At 40.4% G+C, this 20,601-nt stretch overlaps 1 protein-coding gene across 1 annotated transcript in view; it reads right to left on the bottom strand.

The window, feature by feature from the left end:
- Nucleotides 1-5,239: 5,239 nt before the first annotated feature.
- The window catches only part of RIC8B (RIC8 guanine nucleotide exchange factor B), a 46,191-nt gene continuing 30,829 nt past the window's right edge, over nucleotides 5,240-20,601 (bottom strand). Inside the window, exons 5-10 of the mRNA XM_054988710.1 lie at nucleotides 19,408-19,573; nucleotides 16,145-16,240; nucleotides 13,624-13,768; nucleotides 12,835-12,979; nucleotides 11,157-11,276; nucleotides 5,240-5,589 (exon numbers count right to left, since the gene is read on the bottom strand). Coding sequence (XP_054844685.1) covers nucleotides 5,478-5,589; nucleotides 11,157-11,276; nucleotides 12,835-12,979; nucleotides 13,624-13,768; nucleotides 16,145-16,240; nucleotides 19,408-19,573 — 784 coding nt within the window. The 3' untranslated portion in view covers nucleotides 5,240-5,477. The remainder of the gene's footprint in view (nucleotides 5,590-11,156; nucleotides 11,277-12,834; nucleotides 12,980-13,623; nucleotides 13,769-16,144; nucleotides 16,241-19,407; nucleotides 19,574-20,601) is intronic.

Here is a 20,601-nt window from a genome sequence, read left to right as displayed (position 1 = left end):
TGAATTTTGTCTAGGATGCAGTATGAGTTCAGCAAGAAGCTGAGTAGACTGAGCCAATGCCCTGTTTGAGTTGGTGATGTAGCCTAGGGTAAAACATGGCCCAGAATCTTTGGCAACAATCAAGGAAACACAGTAGATTTGAAGGAGTTCCTCAGCAGTTGATGTAGAACTATAAAAGGTTATCAGAAGTTTTCAAACCTACTACTCTAGAACACCACTCAGTTTGAGACCCATCTCCAAACTCACTGAGTCATAATCTGGCAAAAACATGAAAGAACCATTTTCAGGGAAATGGAGTCTCACCATTGCAGAGGCACTGTAGTCTGTCTTTAAAATTCATAGAGACCATATTTTCTTGTGCCCAGAAGTATTGACTCTTTTCAACCTTGTTCAGCAAAATAAACAAAGTATTTGATTCCTCTTCCCTTTACCATTTAAGAGACAAGAATATAAAAATTAGCCATTGCATCTTCATTAAAACTGTATTCCCCCCAGCTCCTGGGGATAATTTGGTAGTGCAATATATTTTCCAGGATAGGCCTTTGTTTCCTTTCTTAGCAGTTCCCCTCCTATCTGTGTTAGGTTTTGCTCATTTCTCTTGTAAGCTGTCTGGAAGGGGAGAAAGGCTTTAGTTTTAAGCAATTCTTTTTCAAGCTCCCTTTTATTGAATTCCAACCACCATTTTCTTTCTTTAAAAAAAATGAGAACATCATTTATCTTGGATTTTAAGTTGCAGAGGCCTTCAAGGGGCTTCTTTTTTCTTTCCCAGCTGCATTTGTTGACACACACAGTCAATCTGGGGTTTCTTTTTTGCCTCCACGCCCCCCCTCCCCAAAGTGGGCCATAAAGAATCTACAGCTGTGCCCTTTATTAGCATAGTCATTCTAAGCACAACAAGAAAGAAAGAGACTAAATATATTACAGCCATTACCTCTGTCAAAAAGTGACAATTTTAAAACATTTTAGCTTTTCACTGGAAGAGCCTGGTAGCACAAAAGCAAGAGCTATAATTTTATTGTAAATGCTTTTTAAATGTGGGTCACTTGGCCATACTTTGGAGAAAGGACAGAAGAATTCAAAGCTTGAGAAAAGCTTAGTTACATATTAGTGCTTTTAAAAAAATAACCACCAGACTTGCTAATATGTTAATTGGCACAAAATGCACAACAGGGATGGGTGCCCAAGATGGGGGTTTCACTCTGTTCACCTTGACTCCATCTTGTAATGTGTGCATATTACCATTTTGAATTGCCTGTGGGGAGTTAAGGATAGTTAGGTGCTAGAGTGGCATTTTTGTTTCCTAAAACAAATGTACGAATTGCTCTTGAAGAAGTTTGGAAATCTGGTATGGACATCTATTTCCAACACATTTACAAGAATGATTTTGTACATTTTCCTTATATTCAGGATTTAAGGTAGGTCCCCAAAATCTTTGCAATAAAGCAAGACAAAGTATTTTCCAATGAGTATGATATACACACTATTGTCATCAATGGGGATTATACATGCATACTGACTTTATAGTGACAGCATTAGAACACAAGAAGAGGCCTGCTGGATCAGGCCAGTGATCGATCTAGTCTAGCATCCTGATTCAGACAGTGGGCAACCAGTTGCCCTGGAGGGCCAACAAATAGAGCACAGTTGCTTCCTAGCATTGGTATTCAGAGGGTTGCTACCTCTATATATGCAGGTTCCCTTTACTAACCATGGCTAGTAGCCATTGATAGATCTGTCCTTCATGAATCTGTAGTAAAAGCAATTTAGGCTCATGGCCATCGCTATATCCACAGGCAGTGAATTCCAAAATGCAATTGCTCATTGATTAAAGGATTTCCTTTTGTCTGTCCTGAACTCATTGCCCATCAGCTTCATTGGGTGCCCCCGAGTTCTAGTGTTATGGGAGAGGAAGTTCTTCATTCACATTCTCCACCTTATGCAAAATTTTAAAAACCTCCGTCACATCCTCCTTAGCTGAATGGAGAGAAATCAAGGGAAATTTTTCACAAAAACAGAGATAAACATTTTAAACCGCTAATGTCGGCACATGAAATTGCTGCTACAGGAGCTGGTTGAAAAGCTGGCAGCCTTACAGTGGATATATAACGCCTCATAAATTTCCTGCCCCTTCTGCCAGTGATTTTCATACCAGTTGCTTACCAGTTTACGAGTTTTACACTGCAATCCTAAGCAGAGACATACTTTTAACCTCATTAACTTTAATGTACTTAGAAGGGTTCAACCCTGTTAAAGATTACACTGTTAGTCCTAATTTTTTTCTGTGTCTTTGACAGAACTGACTTGACCACACATAATACATACCCAAACAAAGCAGAAGTTCCACAAAAACAGCAAGTCATGAGAGATGGCAGGTCAGCAGTCTGGATTCTGGCTCATTCAAGATATACACAAAAACAGACTGTCTGTGAGAAGCCTGGAGGAAGTACATTCATATCTTGGGAACACAACTATAGTGCCACACAGGTGGCAACTGCCCGTTTGCCAGAGTTGGGCTGTTTTCTAGAATCATGTTCAATGTCATGTTTAAAAAACATCGTAGTGCAAGTTTCTAGAGCTGGTATATACATCCTCAGTACATTTCCCTCAGTTTTCTTTTGTGGTACCAAGAAAACTGGGGTCCTAAATGAGCTGGCAGGCTTACGTTGCAGGAAGCTGCCTACATCAACTTACCAGGCCTAGGTGCTGCTTCTCCAAGTCTCTACCCTGGACTTGACTCACAGTATTCCTAGTGGCGGGGAAGAGGAATCACAGCACACAAATTCAAAAATGTTACTGACCTGGCCTTAACAGCCCAGGCAAGCCTGATCTTGTCAGACCTCGGAAGCTACAAGAACACAGGGAACCCCCTGGGGACACAGACAAAACTACAATGCAACAACCAGGGTCACAAAAAATCAAGCACTCAATGTAAATATATTGTTAGTGTATTTTTCCAAAAAGTGCAAAAGTGCAAACGTGCAAAGATATTATTACGTAACACAATATAACAACAATTTAAAGTGCATATTTCATCAAAGCAGGGGTAGTCTATCGGATAATTAATCAGTAGATAAATTCATACAATCCAAAAAGTTCATCACTGGTGGTGAGGAAGTGCAAAGAGTGCATGGAAACTGTCCATATGTCCAAAGCTGGAAAAAGAACGTGTCCAAAGACACGTATCTATCTATTGGTATCTATCGGGTTCCTTCTAACTGCCATGGTGTGTGCTGTGAGGAGAGTTGCTTTTGGACATCCATAGAGTCTAGCCCAAGAAGAAGAAACACTGAAACGGGAATTGGTAACAGCAAGCTAAAGCCCGTCGGCTAGGTGTCTTTGGACACGTTCTTTTTCCAGCTTTGGACATATGGACAGTTTACATGCATTCTTTGCACTTCCTCACCGCCAGTGAACTTTTTGGATTGTATGAATTTATCTACTGATTAATTATCCGATAGACTACCCCTGCTTTGATGAAATATGCACTTTAAATTGTTGTTATATTGTGTTATGTAATAGTATCTTTGCACGTTTGCACTTTTGCACTTTTTGGAAAAATACACTAACAATATATTTACATTGAGTGCTTAATTTTTTGAGACCTCGGAAGCTAAGCAGGGTCAGCATTGGTTAGTGACCAGATGGGATACCTCCAAGGAAAACCCAGGTCTCTGTTCAGAGGCCAGCAATAAGTGAGCTTGATGGCACTCTCTATCACCACACCAGTTTACTAATCCTCCAGTTAGGGCAGAAATAGTAATAAACTTACAGCTCAGTCCTAAACCCTGAGGCAGTGTCATTGCTCGTGCATTGATGTAAATGGGGCACTGCTCCATGGCTCCCTATGGACTTTCGCAGGAGAGTCCCGCTGGCACCCAAGCATGGCAAGGTGAGACATGGCCGCTGCCAGGAGCACCTGCCCACCATTCCTGACAGCCCCGCTCACACCAGCTAATGACCACACCACTCCCCTGACAGGCAGGCAAGGGGCAAGCAGCGGCGCAGCCAATGGGGAGGCCATGATCCCTGCTGCCACCAAGAGCCCCCCCCCCCTCGGATAGCAGGCATCCCTGCCAGGAAGAGGGGCAGAGGTGATAGCGAAGGTCTGGATCGAACACTAACCCTCTCGGCTCATCCAGCCCCCATTTCTGATGAGGGCCAGGCCGGTGGCTGCAGCTCAGTGCACCTGCAAATCCCCGCCGCCATTGCTACCATGGGAGACAGGTTCCCCCTCCCTGAAAAGTGGGACCAGAATGCCTGCAGCACTCGGAAGCAGCCCCCAGGATCCGGCGAGGCAGGTGGGGGGGGGGCAGGTTCTACAATGAGTGACAGGAATGCCCACTGGAAACCACACGAGAGGCCAGAAGGGAGTGCAAAGCACCCACAGACTTGTGGTGGCGCCATTTGAACAATCACTGCATCACAACGATATGAGAATGCGGGTTGTACCTTGAGAGCTACGCCCCAGAGCAGGGGTGATAACCCCCACCCCTGCGGACTGACAGCCTGCAGGAGCAGAGAAACTGCTCCAGGGGCCGCCATTTACCCCCTCCCCGTCCATCCTTGCTTCCACAAACAGCGAAATGGAGGGTGGTCCATGCTCCTGGAGGAGGAGGAGGGGATCTGAAGATGTCGCTCCACATCCCCCACCTCCCTGCAGTAACTTCTGCCTTCTACTCTGCCTGGCTTATCAGACGCCAGCAGCTCCATCTGTCAGAGAATGAACGTCCTCAGTGGAGCCTCCCCGCCACCCTGCCAGACATTCATGGGCCACACTTCAATTCCCACCCCACTGCCTGAACTTACATTGAGTGGAGGGGGCAGGGGAGCTGGACAGGGCGCCTCTTGACACCTGCTCCTCCTGGCAGCAGAGCCCGCCCCATCAATGGGGTACAAAAATGATTTCTAGTTTATAAGTTAAGTTTGACAGGCTTAATACCAATCAAATGTGTTTTAGAGGTTGTCTACTAATTTTAGAGACTGTTTACTAATTAGGATAGTGTGGAAAAAGAAGAGGGATATAAAAATCTGGTTATGACTATCTGTTCAATACAGTAAAACTGTCAGAACCAGTATTGATTTCAATTTGATTTCACATAACTTCTTAATTCAATTAGCCATCCTACCTCCTTCCATTGATTAGAGAATGAGTTAAGGCAACCCAATCAGCATGCAACTTTTTTACAAAGAAGGAACATCACAAATAAATATTAACATTTTAGTATTTTAATTTCACAGCACACTTTGTTCCACTGAATTACAATTAGTTTTAAGTTAATAAATTGGATTGGTCTTGCTATATAAACTGAGGCCTTAGAAATGCTAATATTACACCACAGAATTTATAATTTGAACATTCTGATTGATAAAACAGTTGCTGTACCACTAGGCTAAGAGGGAAAGTGTCTAATATTTAGATAATAAAAGATACTGTGAACATAAGGAAAGGTGGGTAAGACGGTGAAGCAGCCAATGCTCTAGTCAGAGTCCAAACTATCTCGTTCATTGGTTTGGTACTGACAAATTGTTTCTTCCAGAGGAGTCAGTGTGCCATCTGGTCCCACTCCCATAGGTGTTATCATCTTGTCTCTGGGGGAAAAAAAGATTATGGGGAAAAAATCACCAGGATACTCAACCATGGCAATGTATGGTCACAACATACATATTTAACACAGAGCTGCAAAATGTGAAAGTTCTGAACTCATATTCAAATTCACTTTGGTAACAAAACAGATTTATTTAGAACAAATGGACACAGAAATTCTACCAATGGGCTGCCATAAAGAACCTAGGAAGCCATGTCATGGTTGTCATTTTTGACAACGCACAGATTCTAGATATGAAAGGGTGAACAGGGGCTTCGACACACAAAGCAGAACTGGGGAAGGGGGGTGGGGAACAAAGGCTCAACACTGATAGATATCATTCAGGAAGGCCAAATTTGCTAAGCCAATTAAGAACTATAGAGGAAAAAATTTAAAATCACTAAATAGGACAAGGACAGGTTCACTGATTAAATTAAAAATAAAGGACACGTTCTCTATTTATTCTCAATGCTGATATGGTTACTGAATTTTCACCTGTCACTTGGGCACGTCCACCCCTTCTATTTCAAACCCATGGTTGGATTCATATTCATCTCACTGAGTAAAAGAAGTCAGTCAGGAACAGAGATTCGTGGTACACAGCCAACCTCTAGTGGTGCTCAAGTACTCATGGATTCATTTTGATTGTCAGCTTTCTCCACCCCCAGCCCCCGCCTTTAAACTGTTGCTTTTGTTTGTGGCTGTTTAATTACAGGATTGACAGCCATTTTAATCTCTTCAAAGCTCTGAAGGCCTCTCACAGCTAATCCAATTATATCTACTCCACGAGCTACAGCCTCATATAAAGATGATTAATTATTGATTAAGCCAATCAAATAGTATTAGCAAAGATTTATTTAAGCCTTTCGTTGTTTCACATTTGATTATCACTTCATTTATTATATGTGGATTATAGGGCAAAGGCTGTAAGGCCAGAGATGGAAACAATTTGATCCTTTCCCCCTGAAAGCCTTTGTAGTAAATTCACAGATGGTTTAAACAAAAAATTCATATCCAGGATGTCAGTCTTTCCCTCTGCTTCTCATCTTAAAAGGTCTCTACTTTCTTTAGTAGTGGCCGATCCTATCTCGCAGAATGAAGCCCTTTGTGCCTTTCCACCAATTTATAAGGAACATTTAAGTTAGGTGCTTTGTACCAGTAACTCCACCATTAACTGAATAAGATCAGAGCAACAGAAAGTGCAGTAGTTTCCAGGTATAACATATTGCCCTAATCTTTGTATCCCGGTTCTCCTGAGTGACAGTAACAGGTTCAGGAAAAGGTACAGGGACATTAAGATGAAAAGAAGCTTTAACTCATTTGCATGCAATGTTTCTGTATAGCAGAAAACTGCTTGGCACATCTCAAGCACTAGGTGACCAAATGACTAATGCCATTTCCTCAAGTATGAAATATTTTTCCACAAGCACATAAGCCTAGAAGTGCCTTCTCCCTCTGAGAAAGTTAGTCCACATGTGTCATAACCATCCCAGAAAGGTAGTTTAGAGGAATCATCCTAAACTACCACAAATTCCTATTTCATCCCCGAGAGGCAGTATTGGGATTTTGAAAGCATTTCCAATAATTTTATTCCTAATGATGATACATGTTTGAACATATTATATAAAAAATCCTTGAACAAGCTCTATATATGAGTGAGTGCTCCCCATTAGTAAGATTTCCCCCCAAATTAAAAAGCATGAACTAATAATTACTGGATAACACGTCATGATAAAATCCCTGGTAAAACACATTATTCTCTGCTTGCCAATCTCCCATGAATCCCTTCAAATTCATGTATACAATCTTTGCTTCTGTTTGCTTTCCACTTGCCATTTAGCTAGATAACGACTCCAAAAAACCATTCCCTTGTTTTCAAGGGTCTTTCTTTCTTGCATGCTCTGTGAACAACAGGTCAGTGTTAACACATGGAACTAATGACGGTTGTCTGTAATGAAACAACCATATTGCAAACACCGGTCTGCTCCTTTGAGAAAATAGTGTATTGGGAACCTATTCACCTCCCTATAATTGAGTGCTACATAATAGTGCCAATCCTTTTATGTACACCATTTTGTTCCATGATTAGAAAAGCAGAGGAAAACCTATGGAGGAACTGCTTTCTTCAGTCATCACTGTGATTAATTCAGTATTTTTAATGAGTGTGGCTGCTACTTAAACAGGTTCTGTTACATACTATTTTTGTTGACTTCTTGTCAATGTACAACAAAACCCAAACTGTGATAATTGGGGACTGTTTCATCAGCGAAAGAATTCCTACTATTAATACAGTGTTGGCTTGGAAAAGCACCCTGACATTTTAAATTAGTCAATTAATTCATAATTGTGCCACCAGTTTATAATACAGGAAAATATTTATAAAGCATTTTAATTAACACTGAGAACTTTCATTCATGCAAGCTGAACAACACAAAGACCTACATCTTTGAGGTTTCATTTAGTTATTTTTTTTAAAAAAATGAGATGTAATTAATTTAGTGAAAGGCTAATATTTGATATAGTATGAGAAATAAATTCAGTTAATGCTTGTATGCAATTCAGAGACTTGTTTTAGAAAAACAAAGTTTCAAACATTAGATATATAATACACTTCTGGAATACTGTGTAAAAGTTTCTAGTAAAGGAACCATACAAAGAACATTCTTAGTACTTCAGTAACGAAAAAGCATTTTAAATGTCTAAACCGCACACTGAGTTTCTTCAGTTACACAAAAATGTTATTACTAGATGGCTTTTACTTTTTAAACAATTTATATAGCATGTCTAATACTAAAGTCCAACTCTGTTCTTGTTTCAGGAGGCCACATTATGGACAGGGCTCCCATATGGGGGGAAGAAACGTACACTTTACTGGGGTTCAGAGGGGCCCAACCCAGACCGCAGTCCCCATAACCAGGAGGAAAAAACAAGAGGACAAACTGCACATCATGCCTGAGAACATATACAGAAGCTTATTTCCTTGTTTATCTAAACTGTAAATCAGCCTGAGGACATATATAGAAACTTATTTTCTTGTATCTCTGTTTATACTGTCCAGATCTTGAGATCTGCTGGAGCCAATCAGAAGCAGTGCTAACTGCAAGCTTAAGCAACATTCTGAACTGCTGGGCATCCCACATTTATCATATCAAGAACTACCAGTCCCAAAGTTCTTTGGGCATATGCAGGACATCTGGTGGGAAGCGCAAAGCACCATAAGACAGTGGGAGTAAGTGTGGCTGCTGCTTCTGGTAGGATCTGGAGGCCCAAAATATATGTAAGTACACACACGCTCCATGCTGCCATGTCTGGTGGTGGCTATAAATACAAAGCAGGCAGATAGAAATTCAAGAATGTAAAAGAAAGAGAACAAAAAGAAGCTAAAGGACACTAATCTGTCCTTCAGTTTTTCAAATCAGACAAGGCCTTTCTGCAGTCAGGCAATAATACAGTAACTAGGGAAGCAGATGAATACAATCAGGATGAAAATGATTTCAATATAGAGATTAAATCTGTGGTAACTAATTTTCAGTGAAGGGAGCATAGCCCTACAGATTTTTTTTCATGCTGCCAGTGACTGTGGAAGAAGCTGAAGAAATTTCAGCAAGCTAGCACACATCCAAAACTGTATATGTTCCCAATAGGGCAAGAATAGTTGTCTTGTCTAATGAGTGTGATCTTGCAAGAGAAATTGACTTTAGGGGGCTAGTTCATAACTTTGCAATGAAAAAAGCCAGAAAAATAAAGCTTGAAGTTAATTGGTCTAATATTCACAAACACAGTGACCCATGAGATTTTTTTTTAAAAAACCCACAGACATTGGTATGATAATTTCTTAAAATAGTTATCACAGTTCATGAGATATGGTCTGAGGGACTGTGGTATTGGGGGCACATTTTACATATTCATAATGGGTCTGAAAAAATAACACTTAGGCTATTTTTTAGAGGCTGAACTACAAGAAGAGAGAGTGGCTCATCTGACAGAACCAACATGGTGTTGTAGACAGACTGGTAGTCCCTCAGACCAGAGGGACCTTGGTCCAAAGCCCCTCACAGATCACTGAGTGACCTTAGGCCTGACACTAATAATTCACCTAACACTAACTCACAGATCTATTGTAGGCATAGGAAGGAGAACCATGTATGCCAACCTAAGCTCTTTGGAGTGCTGTGACTGGATGTACTTAAATAAATTATCTAGTTAAGTACACTGAAATTCACATCCTAAACTCAAGTCCAATTCTTCAGTCACTGGACCAAACTGGTTTTATATACATTGCCTTTAAGGCATGGCTTCAATTTTTTTTAAAGGAAACAATTTTTTTTATAAACAGAAACTATTCAACAAAGGGTTAAAATTTACGTCTGATTTTATGAGCATTTTCAGAAATACTGATTGGACTATACATTTGGAATGGTCAACCTTTTGGATAATCATATCTTTATATATTATATGTAGGACCAAAGATATGACTATAAAGCATACAAGTTAATATATACATTACATCAACAGGTGTCAAACTACATTTTAAGTATGTATTATGTTAAAGTACTATCTATATTTAGAACTCTTTATTCTCAATATTCAAAATTTCTTTCACATCACTGGAGTTGGTACAATGGGATTTGGACAACTTTTTACTTTATTTCTGATCCATTACCATTTTGCTGTGTGACAACATCAGCTGTTCTTCTAAGCACTATATATAGCCCATGAGCTACAAAGAGTGCTTCAAGTCCACAGGTTTCCCAGCTCTACATAGAACTATGACCTGAGATAGAACATTCACTCATTTGTTTCAAGCACTCCTTTGATGTAATACATTTTTTACTTTATTATTTATTTTATTATATTTATTTTATTTTATTATTATTTATTTTATTATATTTATATATTTATATTATATTGCATGCCTTCTATGGCATGCAAAACAGTGCATGTGGAACTCCCAGGTGTTCTGCCATCAAGGGAGACTCAGAGCTGCTTAGCCTGACCCATCCTGGACAAAGTATAACTAGATTATTTCTTGTATTAAACAAGATCTGGAAACAATTGATTTCTGTTTGTTTGGAATGCATGCAAATAGGTTCCCTTAGGAACATATATGTCTTTAAAATATATACTAACAAAATAGCTAGGGGATCTTCATGCATCTTACAATAATCTTGTAGAAATGGAGTTGTCATGCTGGGTACTGAAAAATCAAGACGCATGAAGGCATTATTTTGCTAGTATTATCTAGAGAAAGTGGTGCAAGAATCAATAATTTAATTATACTGTCTAATTTATCGTCTGCAATTTCATGTCTGTGATCCAACTTTTTAAAGTGTGACATTAGCTGTGGAGACTTTACAAGGAACTTTACATGGTACATGTTGAAAGGCTGAGATAATATTTGCTAATTACACTTCTATTCCCTGATAAAATATTCTTAGATCAGAGAGTACCTAATACACAACAACAGTTGCAAAAGTTCAAATATGGCAGTGAATCCAACAGCTCATAAGGAAAGTCGCCCCAGACCAAGGAATTTCCCCTCTGAAATGAAAGCCAACATAGCTACATTACCTAGAAAGCTTATCAAACATATTGACGAGTTTCATGGCTTCATATTCTTTTTGTTCTTCAGTCATTTCGTCCATGGGATTAGGCATCGGCTCTTCTAAATGACCTGTGATAAGGTTAATGCTTGGTTAAGGGGGTGGGTGAGGAGAGAAGAGAATGAGAAAGAGTTTATCTTCCGGGAGCCATTTTATTGTAAAAAAATAAAAAAATTAAAAACATTTGAATGTTAATTTTTTTTCTAATCATCATCTAAAATCTCAGATTTTATGAAATACCTAGATTTAAACAATACTAAAAAATAATCGATGGCTTTCTTTGTCCTATAAATTTGCATTAATTTAACTGTTGTGGCTTCCTTAGCAAACAACTCTTGGAGCATCTAAAAGTCACCGATAAACAATTTTTAAAGTATTTGGGTAGCCCTGACAGCTAGGCAAGCCTGAAACAGGTTTTGAAGGCCTGTATGAGATGATACAGCTCTCAAATGTACCTCTAACAGGATAGCCATGAAGGAATGGAATCACAGTTAAATAATATAATTCGAAAGACAGATACAAGATTCTAAATTGTAAGAGTGCCAATTTTTGTTTTGCAATGTAAAATGGAGTGTGACAATATTGGAAACTAGTATCAGATGAGACACTTTTGCAGGTGGTCAAAGAGAAAGAAGAGTATGTTACAAGAGTGTAAAAACTTGACAGGGAAAAAGAAGACAGTTGAGTTGAATCCCACAAATACAGCATGAAACATTGCTGTTAACCTTAGAATATTGAAAGGAAAGAGTTGGTGGGCTAGCTTGAGGAAGTTCTGAAAGGTTAGCTAGTTTTTAAAAACCACACTGCAATATGTATTGGAATAGCATACAGAATAGATGCAAAAGCAGTCTTAAGATATGGTAAACCAAGAGATATACTACCAACATTTCAGAATTAAGGATGCAAATATTGGCTTGGTTATATAATTGACATAAATTAATGGTTGATGATCATTAGATACTAATCCTTAATTATTTACATCCAGATATTTTGTCTATAAGGCGACAGTTGCAGTTTCTGACTTCCAAGCTAAGAAAAAAATAAGATACAACTAGGGTACATGTTGTAAACTTATTGTGTGTTTCAAAAGGGAACAGAGCAATCCATACAGTTACAGAAGCTAGGGAATTTGTCTTGGTTAGAAGATGGTAACATATTACCAAGGCCTCCCACTTAGCTTCCCCCCCCCATTTCTTTTTTATCCCGGAATCTTAAAATTTTGGCTCTTAATTTAAAAGGCTTAAATTTGTTTCAGGAGGAGGAAATGTTCAAGATCTCTCTTAAAAAGGTCAGGTAGATTTTGTTTTTGTAAGAGATACATATTAAAGCTGGACATGAGAAATTTTTGAAAAGTATGGATCTTTGACAGGTTTTTTAATGCATCTCTCTAAGAGAAAAAATAGCAGTAGTAGCTATGTTCTTAAAGAAATGCTAAGATTCTGGTCAACTATGTTTTTAAAGATGAGAAAGACAGGAAGGCAAGCCTGAAATAGATTTTGAAGGAAAGAAATGGCCTATATGAGATGGTACAGTTTGAAAATATACTCTTGAGAAAAGGTAGAAATGAAGGCAAAAGAAAGAGAAATGTAAAACATGGAACACTTTGGCTTTAACAGCAGGAGGTGTGGGGATAAACAATAATGTACTTTGGTTTTGCAGATTTGTATTCTTCAGTGTCTGTATCTTCATCATCCGAATACCAGTTTTCCCCTCTTCCTCCAGCTAATAGGCCCCTTGCTGCCAGCAGCCCTGCTGCATTGCCATAGCCAGTGTACTTCAGTAAGCTGTCAACTGCAAAAAGTCAAGCAGATAAAGAAACAATTTATTTATGCAGAGTTCAATTAAAAACCTTACATTATCAAGATCTTTAAACTGTGGATTTCACAATCTTACTAGCCTGTCCTTTGATGTGCTTTATACTCGATTTGTCTGAATGTGCATTTGATTTAGCAATAAACAGGTATATCTTTAAATGGTACATGAAATCTTCAAATGACACTCCCCTCCCCCTTTAGCAGAAATAAAAAAATTGTCAGGGGCAAATAAAGATTTGATTCTGGACAGAAAAATGTGCAGGGGCCCATGCAAAGGACTGTCAGCCAGAGAGAGCCTCATTCTAAAACCTGATTTATAATTTAAACTTAAATTCTGTGGCAAGACATTACTTTAAATGAAATTAGATAAAGTATGTCCAAAAAAAAGATAAGTTTAACTTTTTCATGCTAGTACAACTGTGGGCCGCTCATTAGCAGCCCACTTTATTTTAAAACTTGCCTAGATACACATTTTATGTAGGTAGGTCATTTGTGGAACTCTAAACAGCTTGAAAGACCCTATTTCCTTCCAAGTGATCCAAGCTTCCTTGATTGGAAGCTTTTATTTGCCAATAGGTGACAAGCAAGGGACTACTTCAAGCCACAAAAGCCAGCCGTTACCTCTTTCCTTGCACAGAACAAAAAGAAATTCTGCTGCAATTTGCTTCACTCCTAGATCAACATGAGTCATAAGACGCACAAGTTTGTTTCTCAGTGTTGTGCCAACTTCAGGACGATTGGATACATCTCTCAAGGGAGGCAACACCTGAAGACAAAAAAGCAGTTAATCCCCATTGGAAAGTGTTGGCACACTTCCTTTTTTTCTGACTAGCTAACAGAGACTGGACATCCAGGGCATCTGTGAAAGGTAGTATCTTCTCTTCCCAAGATTAGAGGACAATTGGCCATTCTGGCAAGATAGCATAAGACTACTACCCTACACAAAAGACGTATTTACAAGTGCAGAACCTGCAAGGACTTGTGGGGAGCATCTTGTTTCCCCTTCCCCCACTATTTCCTCTTTCCCTCCCCTGAAAGCCTTCATAGCTTTCTTCCCACTCACCTACCAGTAAATCTACCGTTATCTTTCCCTCCTTTCCCTCCTCCACTTGGCAGCCTCTCCTCAGGAAAACTAAGGACCAGCTGTGCAGTCTCAGTTGATGGACCAGGCTCAGATGCATGAAAGGACTTGTGGGGCGCACATCATTTCCCCCTGTATCCCCCTCGCCACACTATTTCCTCTTTACCTACACCTGGCAACCCTGATATCTTCACCTTTCCCTGCTTCCTTCTCTGCTTCTCACCCTCCTACCAATCTTTTATCTACCTCCCATCTTCAGTTATATTTATTATTTATTTACTTCAGTTATACCTTGCCTTTCTCCCCACTGGGGACCAAAAGCAGCTTACACTTTTCTCGTCTTCTCTATTTTATCCTTACAAGCCTGTGAAGTTAGACTGGCCCAAGGTCATCCATGGCAGAGCGGAGATTTGAACCTTTGTATCCTAAATCCTAGTCCAGAACTCTAACCACTACACCACACTGGCATTCATGGAGTGACTGATGTTAAACAGCAGCAAGCACCCAGTCCTGAGTGAGTCATGCAAGCCATGTGGTATCAAGTCACCCAGTAGTTGCTACAAGGCTTGGCCATGATGAGCCCTCCCTTAAAATGCCCTAGCCCTAGAAAGGAGCCTGTCTCTCTCCCCTGCATTTTACTGACAGAAACCAAGGCTTGAAGGCTGGAAATACTGCAGTGGTTGTCTAGCAACAACTACAGCAGTCAATGAGTTTCTTAAAGCTATAGGCATTGCTTCTATTATTTGAGGGGGGGGGCTAATCCCCAATATACTTTTTTACAGATTTCACATTTTTCTGCAAACCTAGGGCTTTTTCAGGTTTATAGAAAGCTCTGTTTTGACTATACATGGCTGCAATCTCTGGATTTGTATTCACAGATTTAGCCATGTTGAGAATTTGATAGAGTGACTAGGCAGTACCTTTCTTATAGTAATTTGAAACAAAATGTTATTTCTTTATCCTAGGATTTCCAAATATTTGTCTCAAGTAGCAACTTTTATTAACAATCTTCAATATTACAACAATCAGATATCAGGCAGAGGGTTCAAACAGTTCTTTTTGTAAGAATACTGAAATATCCAAACGTGAGAGTTTGTTTTCTTTCCAAAAACTGGGATGTTAAACCAGTTTAGAATCCCAGTTTGTGAGGAGAAAATTCCAGTTTGCAAAGGTGGACATTTGGATATCACTGGCCAATGGCATTTGACCCAAGGTCTCAAACCAGCAATTTTCAACCATGGTCCACATGGGGCAGGACAGGGGGGGGATACTCATGGGCATGACTGTTAGTCTGGTACATTTTTGGCCCTGAATTGGTCCAGTTAAGGCCTCCATCTTTAAACACAATGAATTTTCAGACCCTGACTCTGTGTTGCTTGACTTTTGCTGAGACTGCAGGAATACACTACCAGGTGATTTTGCATTCTATGAGGAACATTCAACTAAAAGTAGCTGTGAACACCTGAGGAGTAACACCTAATATTGAGAGAAAACTTTTGTTCATAAAGGCAGGTTGTCCGAGCAGACTTTCATAAAAAGAAAACCTCTCCCTCCAGATGACCCTACCTGTGTTCGCCATTACATTATATGGGGTGAAGAGATGCACAGATTGCTAGATGTCCGATCTTATTTTAAGTAAATCTTTCAGTAGTTTCAGAAGAATCCATGGATTAGCATGCACAATCATGTTATACAGGGGTATCTTTACTTGATCCCTAGCCTGATATTCGTCACTGGAAGTCTCCAGAATGCACTTTGAGCAGTTGTATGGGGTGATGGGGAAGAATAAAATGAAAAGTTCCTAATATGCATAAAATTATGTAAAATTCCCATTGTGATATCAAGCATTAATAGTCTCATTTATGCCCCCCCTTATACCACCAAGCCCTTTCTCAAATGTGTACATCTATCTCCAACCCACTGGAAGTTTAGTGAACAATGATCAAACCAATGTTACATGCTGTACAGCATGTTATCATGTGTATTATTAATATTAGTTATTAAAATGTATCAGAAATTGTTTATTTCAATTGTTTTGTTATCTAACTATCTGTACCTCACCTGAGCTTTGATAAACTTCCTTATATTCCGATGGGATCGGCAGCATCTTGTTAGTAAACTGAGAACCGGAGTGAGACCTTCCCGATAGCTACTCCCCTAGAATTATAATAAGAGTACATAGGCAATTAGTTTTTTTTCTTCTAGTGACACTAACATTTCCTTCTAAACTTCATATTGTTTCTACGGTGTTTCTCAGAATTGGAGGATAGGCATCTACAGTTCCCACTGTAGGTCACCCATGTCTTTTCTGTAACAGCTGAGGGCCATTTATGTGTCTGAAAGCACACAGTATTTGACCTGTGGTGAAGATGAAGTAACGGTTTCATGCTGTAGTGTGTCGGGGAATTACCTTTCTACTAAGAAGACTAATCCATACATTTGGATTGCATTTTCAGGTAAATTTTATTTCATTCTTTATTTCACATTTGTATTCCGTCCTCCCCGCAAGCGGGCTCAGGGCAGAAAACAACATATTAAAATACAATTAAAATACAGTTAAAATTCATATTTATTAAAAACAACACATTTAAAACATATGCCTGGTGGAACAACTCTGTCTTGCAGGCCCAGCAAAAAGATAGTAAGTCCTGCTGGGCCCTGATTTCAGCAGACAGAGCATTCCACTAGGTGGGAGCCAGGACCCAAAAGGCTCTGGCTCTAGTTGAGGCTAGGCGGGCCTCCTTGGGGCCAGGGACCACCAACAGCTGTTTGTCCCCTGATCGGAGTGTCCTCTGGGGAATATATGGGGAGAGACAGTCCCGTAGATACGCTAGTCCCAGTCCACACAGGGCCTTATAGGTCAATACCAGAACCTTGAATCTGATCCGGTACTCCACTGGCAACCAATGCAGCTCACGTAAGAATGGTGTTATATGCGCCTTATTTGGCACTCTCGTAATAACAAGCGCCACTGCATTTTGTACCAGCTGTAATCTCCGGGTCAGGCTCAAAGGCAGCCCTGCGTAGAGCGAGTTACAGTAATCTAGCCTAGAGATGACGGTTGCTTGGATCACTGTAGTTAAGTCACGGGTTGACAGGTAAGGGACAAGTTGCCTGGTCTGCCGCAGATGGAAAAAACAGGACCTGACAACCGCTGTGACCTGTGCCTCCATTTTCAGGGAGGCATCCAAGATCACCCCCAGGCTCTTAACCCCTGGAACTGGCACTAATGGTGCCCCATCGAGGGCTGGGAGCCGGAGTCCCGAACCTAATCCCCCGTGGCTCAAGTACAGGACCTCTGTCTTCGTTGGGTTCAGTTTCAGCCGACCTGCTTCAACCAACCAGTCAAAGCTGCAAATGCATGTTCCAGGACATCTGGGGCTGAGCCGGGCTGGCCGTCTGTCATCAGATACAACTGAGTGTCATCTGCATATTGATGACACCCAAGTCCGAATTTTCGCACCAACTGGGCAAGGGGGCGCATACAGATGTTAAACAATATTGCTCCCTGTGGGACCCCGCACACCAAAGGGGGGCGGGATGACAATTTCTCCCCAAGTGCCACCCTCTGTCCCCGACCATGGAGAAAAGAGACAAGCCACTGTAAGGCAGTCCCTCGTATCCCCACATTGGCGAGGTGGTGAGTCAGAAGATCGTAATCGACTGTATCGAACGCTGCCGACAGATCCAATAATATCAGCAGCACCGAGCCACCTCGATCCAGATGTCTACGAAGATTGTCTGTGAGGGCGACCAGCAACGTCTCTGTCCCATGTCCCGGACGGAACCCAGACTGGAAGGGGTCTAGGGCTGAGACATTCTTCAGGAAGCCCTGCAGCTGTTTCACCACCGCCTGCTCAATCACCTTTCCCAGAAACGGGAGGTTCGAAACCGGGCAGTAACTGACCAGGTCAGTGGGGTCCAGCAATGGTTTCTTTAAAAGAGGCCTCACCACAGCTTCCTTTAATGGCCCAGGAAAACCCCCAGAGCCTACGGATAGGTTAACAATGTCCTCCAGCGAGGACTGCAGCCCCTTGGCACTGGCCTTTACCAGCCACGATGGGCATGGGTCCAAGGGACATGTGGTGGGCCTAATTGATTGCAGGGTCCTGTCAATTTTCTCCCCAGAGAGTGGGCTGAAATGATCAAATATCGGCCCCGAAGACGGCCAAGGGGTCTCCAGCTCATTCACTGAATCAACTGTGGCTGGCAAGTCACAGCGGAGAGACAAGATTTTATTAGCAAAAAAGCTCCCAAAAGCCGCACAGCTAATATCTGAATTCAAAATTTGATGGCCTCCCTCTGGCAAGGAGACCAATGACCGAACCACGTTAAACAATTTTGCCGGGCATGAGCTAGCTGACGCGATGGAGACTGCATAAAACTCTTTCTTCACAGCCTTCACCACCACCTCATAGGCTTTCATAAACGTCCTGTAAGATGATCTTGCCTCTTCGTCCCGAGATCGCTGCCACACTCGCTCAAGCCATCTTAGCTCCCGCTAAGACGGCAATAGAAAATAAGTTTTCTATTGTGTTAGTGAAGCCACCTACATCATCAGTGACACAAACAAGCACAATCATTTTATATTTTCATGGGCACAGAGGATCCTGAAAGTCTGAAAAATGAGCAGGCTAGAAAAAGAAATTTTATATATCTATAGTACCTAATAAAGTTTATTAACACGGTCAATCAACTTCATTCTACACTTTTGTGTTTGGGGTCTCTAGGAAAATCCTACACAAATCATATCACAACAATAATAAAACTTTAGATAGCCCAATACTGCTTCATGTTCCATTTTTAGAGACCAGCTTCTAACCATGAAAGCTTTAAGACAAGGTCATAAGGTTAAGTCCAAACCAGATGCGGCAATGCAAGTTGGCAAACATCTCTAGGTATTTTAACTATAAATAGCAGTTGTGCACCACCATTACCCCATTTGGCTCAAGGCTGAGGGGCAATCGGGTTTAAACCTTTTCCTCAATAGTTAAAAATACTGCAAGTATCGGTTCACAGATTCCTGTTATCACATCTCATATCAATACTTGAGACCACACTAGACAATAAACAGTATGTGCGTGAAATGCTCTCTCTCTCTCAAAAACCAGCTGAGGGAGGCTGTGCATGAGTCTGGGACAAAAGTACAAGGTTGTAGCATATCTTTTCCCCTTCGGCCATTTTCTGGACAAAAACTGCTCTCCCTAGACTGTTTATTCAACATGCAACTGATTTTCACCAAAACAAACAAAGAACAACAAAAAACAACTATGTTGGGAGAGCTATGAACATTTGCCATATAATGCCACATGGCCTGCCCTTACCCTGTCAATTCTTTTCTCCATAAACTTCAATAGCACTTGAATTGCATCCATATTCATGCCATTGTATTTTATATCAGTTTCTTCTTCTGTATCTTCTTGAGTTGATGGACTGATGAGGACATCCAAACAAGAAGCTGGAACATTACTTAAAAGGTTGATTGCATTGCTGAAAAAGATTTTAAAAATTTGTTTGCTTTTGTTGGCACCACATTCTTCAATTCAGATATGAAGACAACAAATGAAATTAGTTCCAGTTAACCTTTAAAGTGCCATTGGGCTCCTGTTCCAATACAGAAAGTTACTGAGGTAAATATATACACGAAAACAGTACATTCCAACAGCAGTACCACTGAGGTTGAATTGATACCCATCATAAAATCTATATAATATTCAAAGTGTTATTTTTGCTTTGATAAATATGTAACAGCACAAAATCATAATAATTTAAGAATATAACAATTCAGGCAGCCTTATAATTTTAGCCCACACTCAAACAACACAACTTATCCAGAGATACAGCTTCTAAAATGTTTTCTCTGCCCCTGAAATCATAAACTTATTGGATCAGATTGGTTGCAAAATTAACCTTGATTTAACAACAACAACTTGGTTTAACTTTTAGGATGACCCAAAGATAATCCCAGTTCAATTTGTAAGTAACAGATATTAGCTGCAGCAATTTTAACTAACTGCCATAACAACTAAAGGGTGGTGGTGGTGGTGGTTAAAGTGATAGCTTCAGCCACATAAGATTTTTTTTAAAAAAAGCAAAACCATGCAAAGCTTTTTTAAAGAAGAAGTTTTGAAGCATCACACAGTGAAGTTAATGACTATATAAATAAAATAGTTAATTTAACTTCTAAGTAGATAACTGAAGTCTGTCACCTGGAGTATACCTGGCCTTCCATTTCTATACATACAGAAAATTATTTCTGATAAAAAACGAAATTCTATAGCGTGTTTATACTGAAGGGAGCTATTGTAGCATAGTGGTTAAGTGACTGGGCTGCAAATCAGCACTCTGCGGGTTCAAATCCTACTACTCCATGAGCTCAGCTGGTGGCCTTGGGTAAGCCACTCCTCTTAGCCCCAGCTCCACAGCTGTATTGTAGGGATAACAACAGGGCTTTTTTTGAGCCAGAACGCCCCAGAACGGCATTCCAGCGGCTCTTTAAAATAACCATGTGATTGGTG

Source organism: Eublepharis macularius, chromosome 9 (assembly GCF_028583425.1).
Source record: "Eublepharis macularius isolate TG4126 chromosome 9, MPM_Emac_v1.0, whole genome shotgun sequence".
Lineage (NCBI taxonomy): Eukaryota > Metazoa > Chordata > Lepidosauria > Squamata > Eublepharidae > Eublepharis > Eublepharis macularius.
The sequence above is the reverse complement of the archived record's forward strand: the minus strand, read 5'-3'. Positions and strand labels throughout refer to the sequence as shown.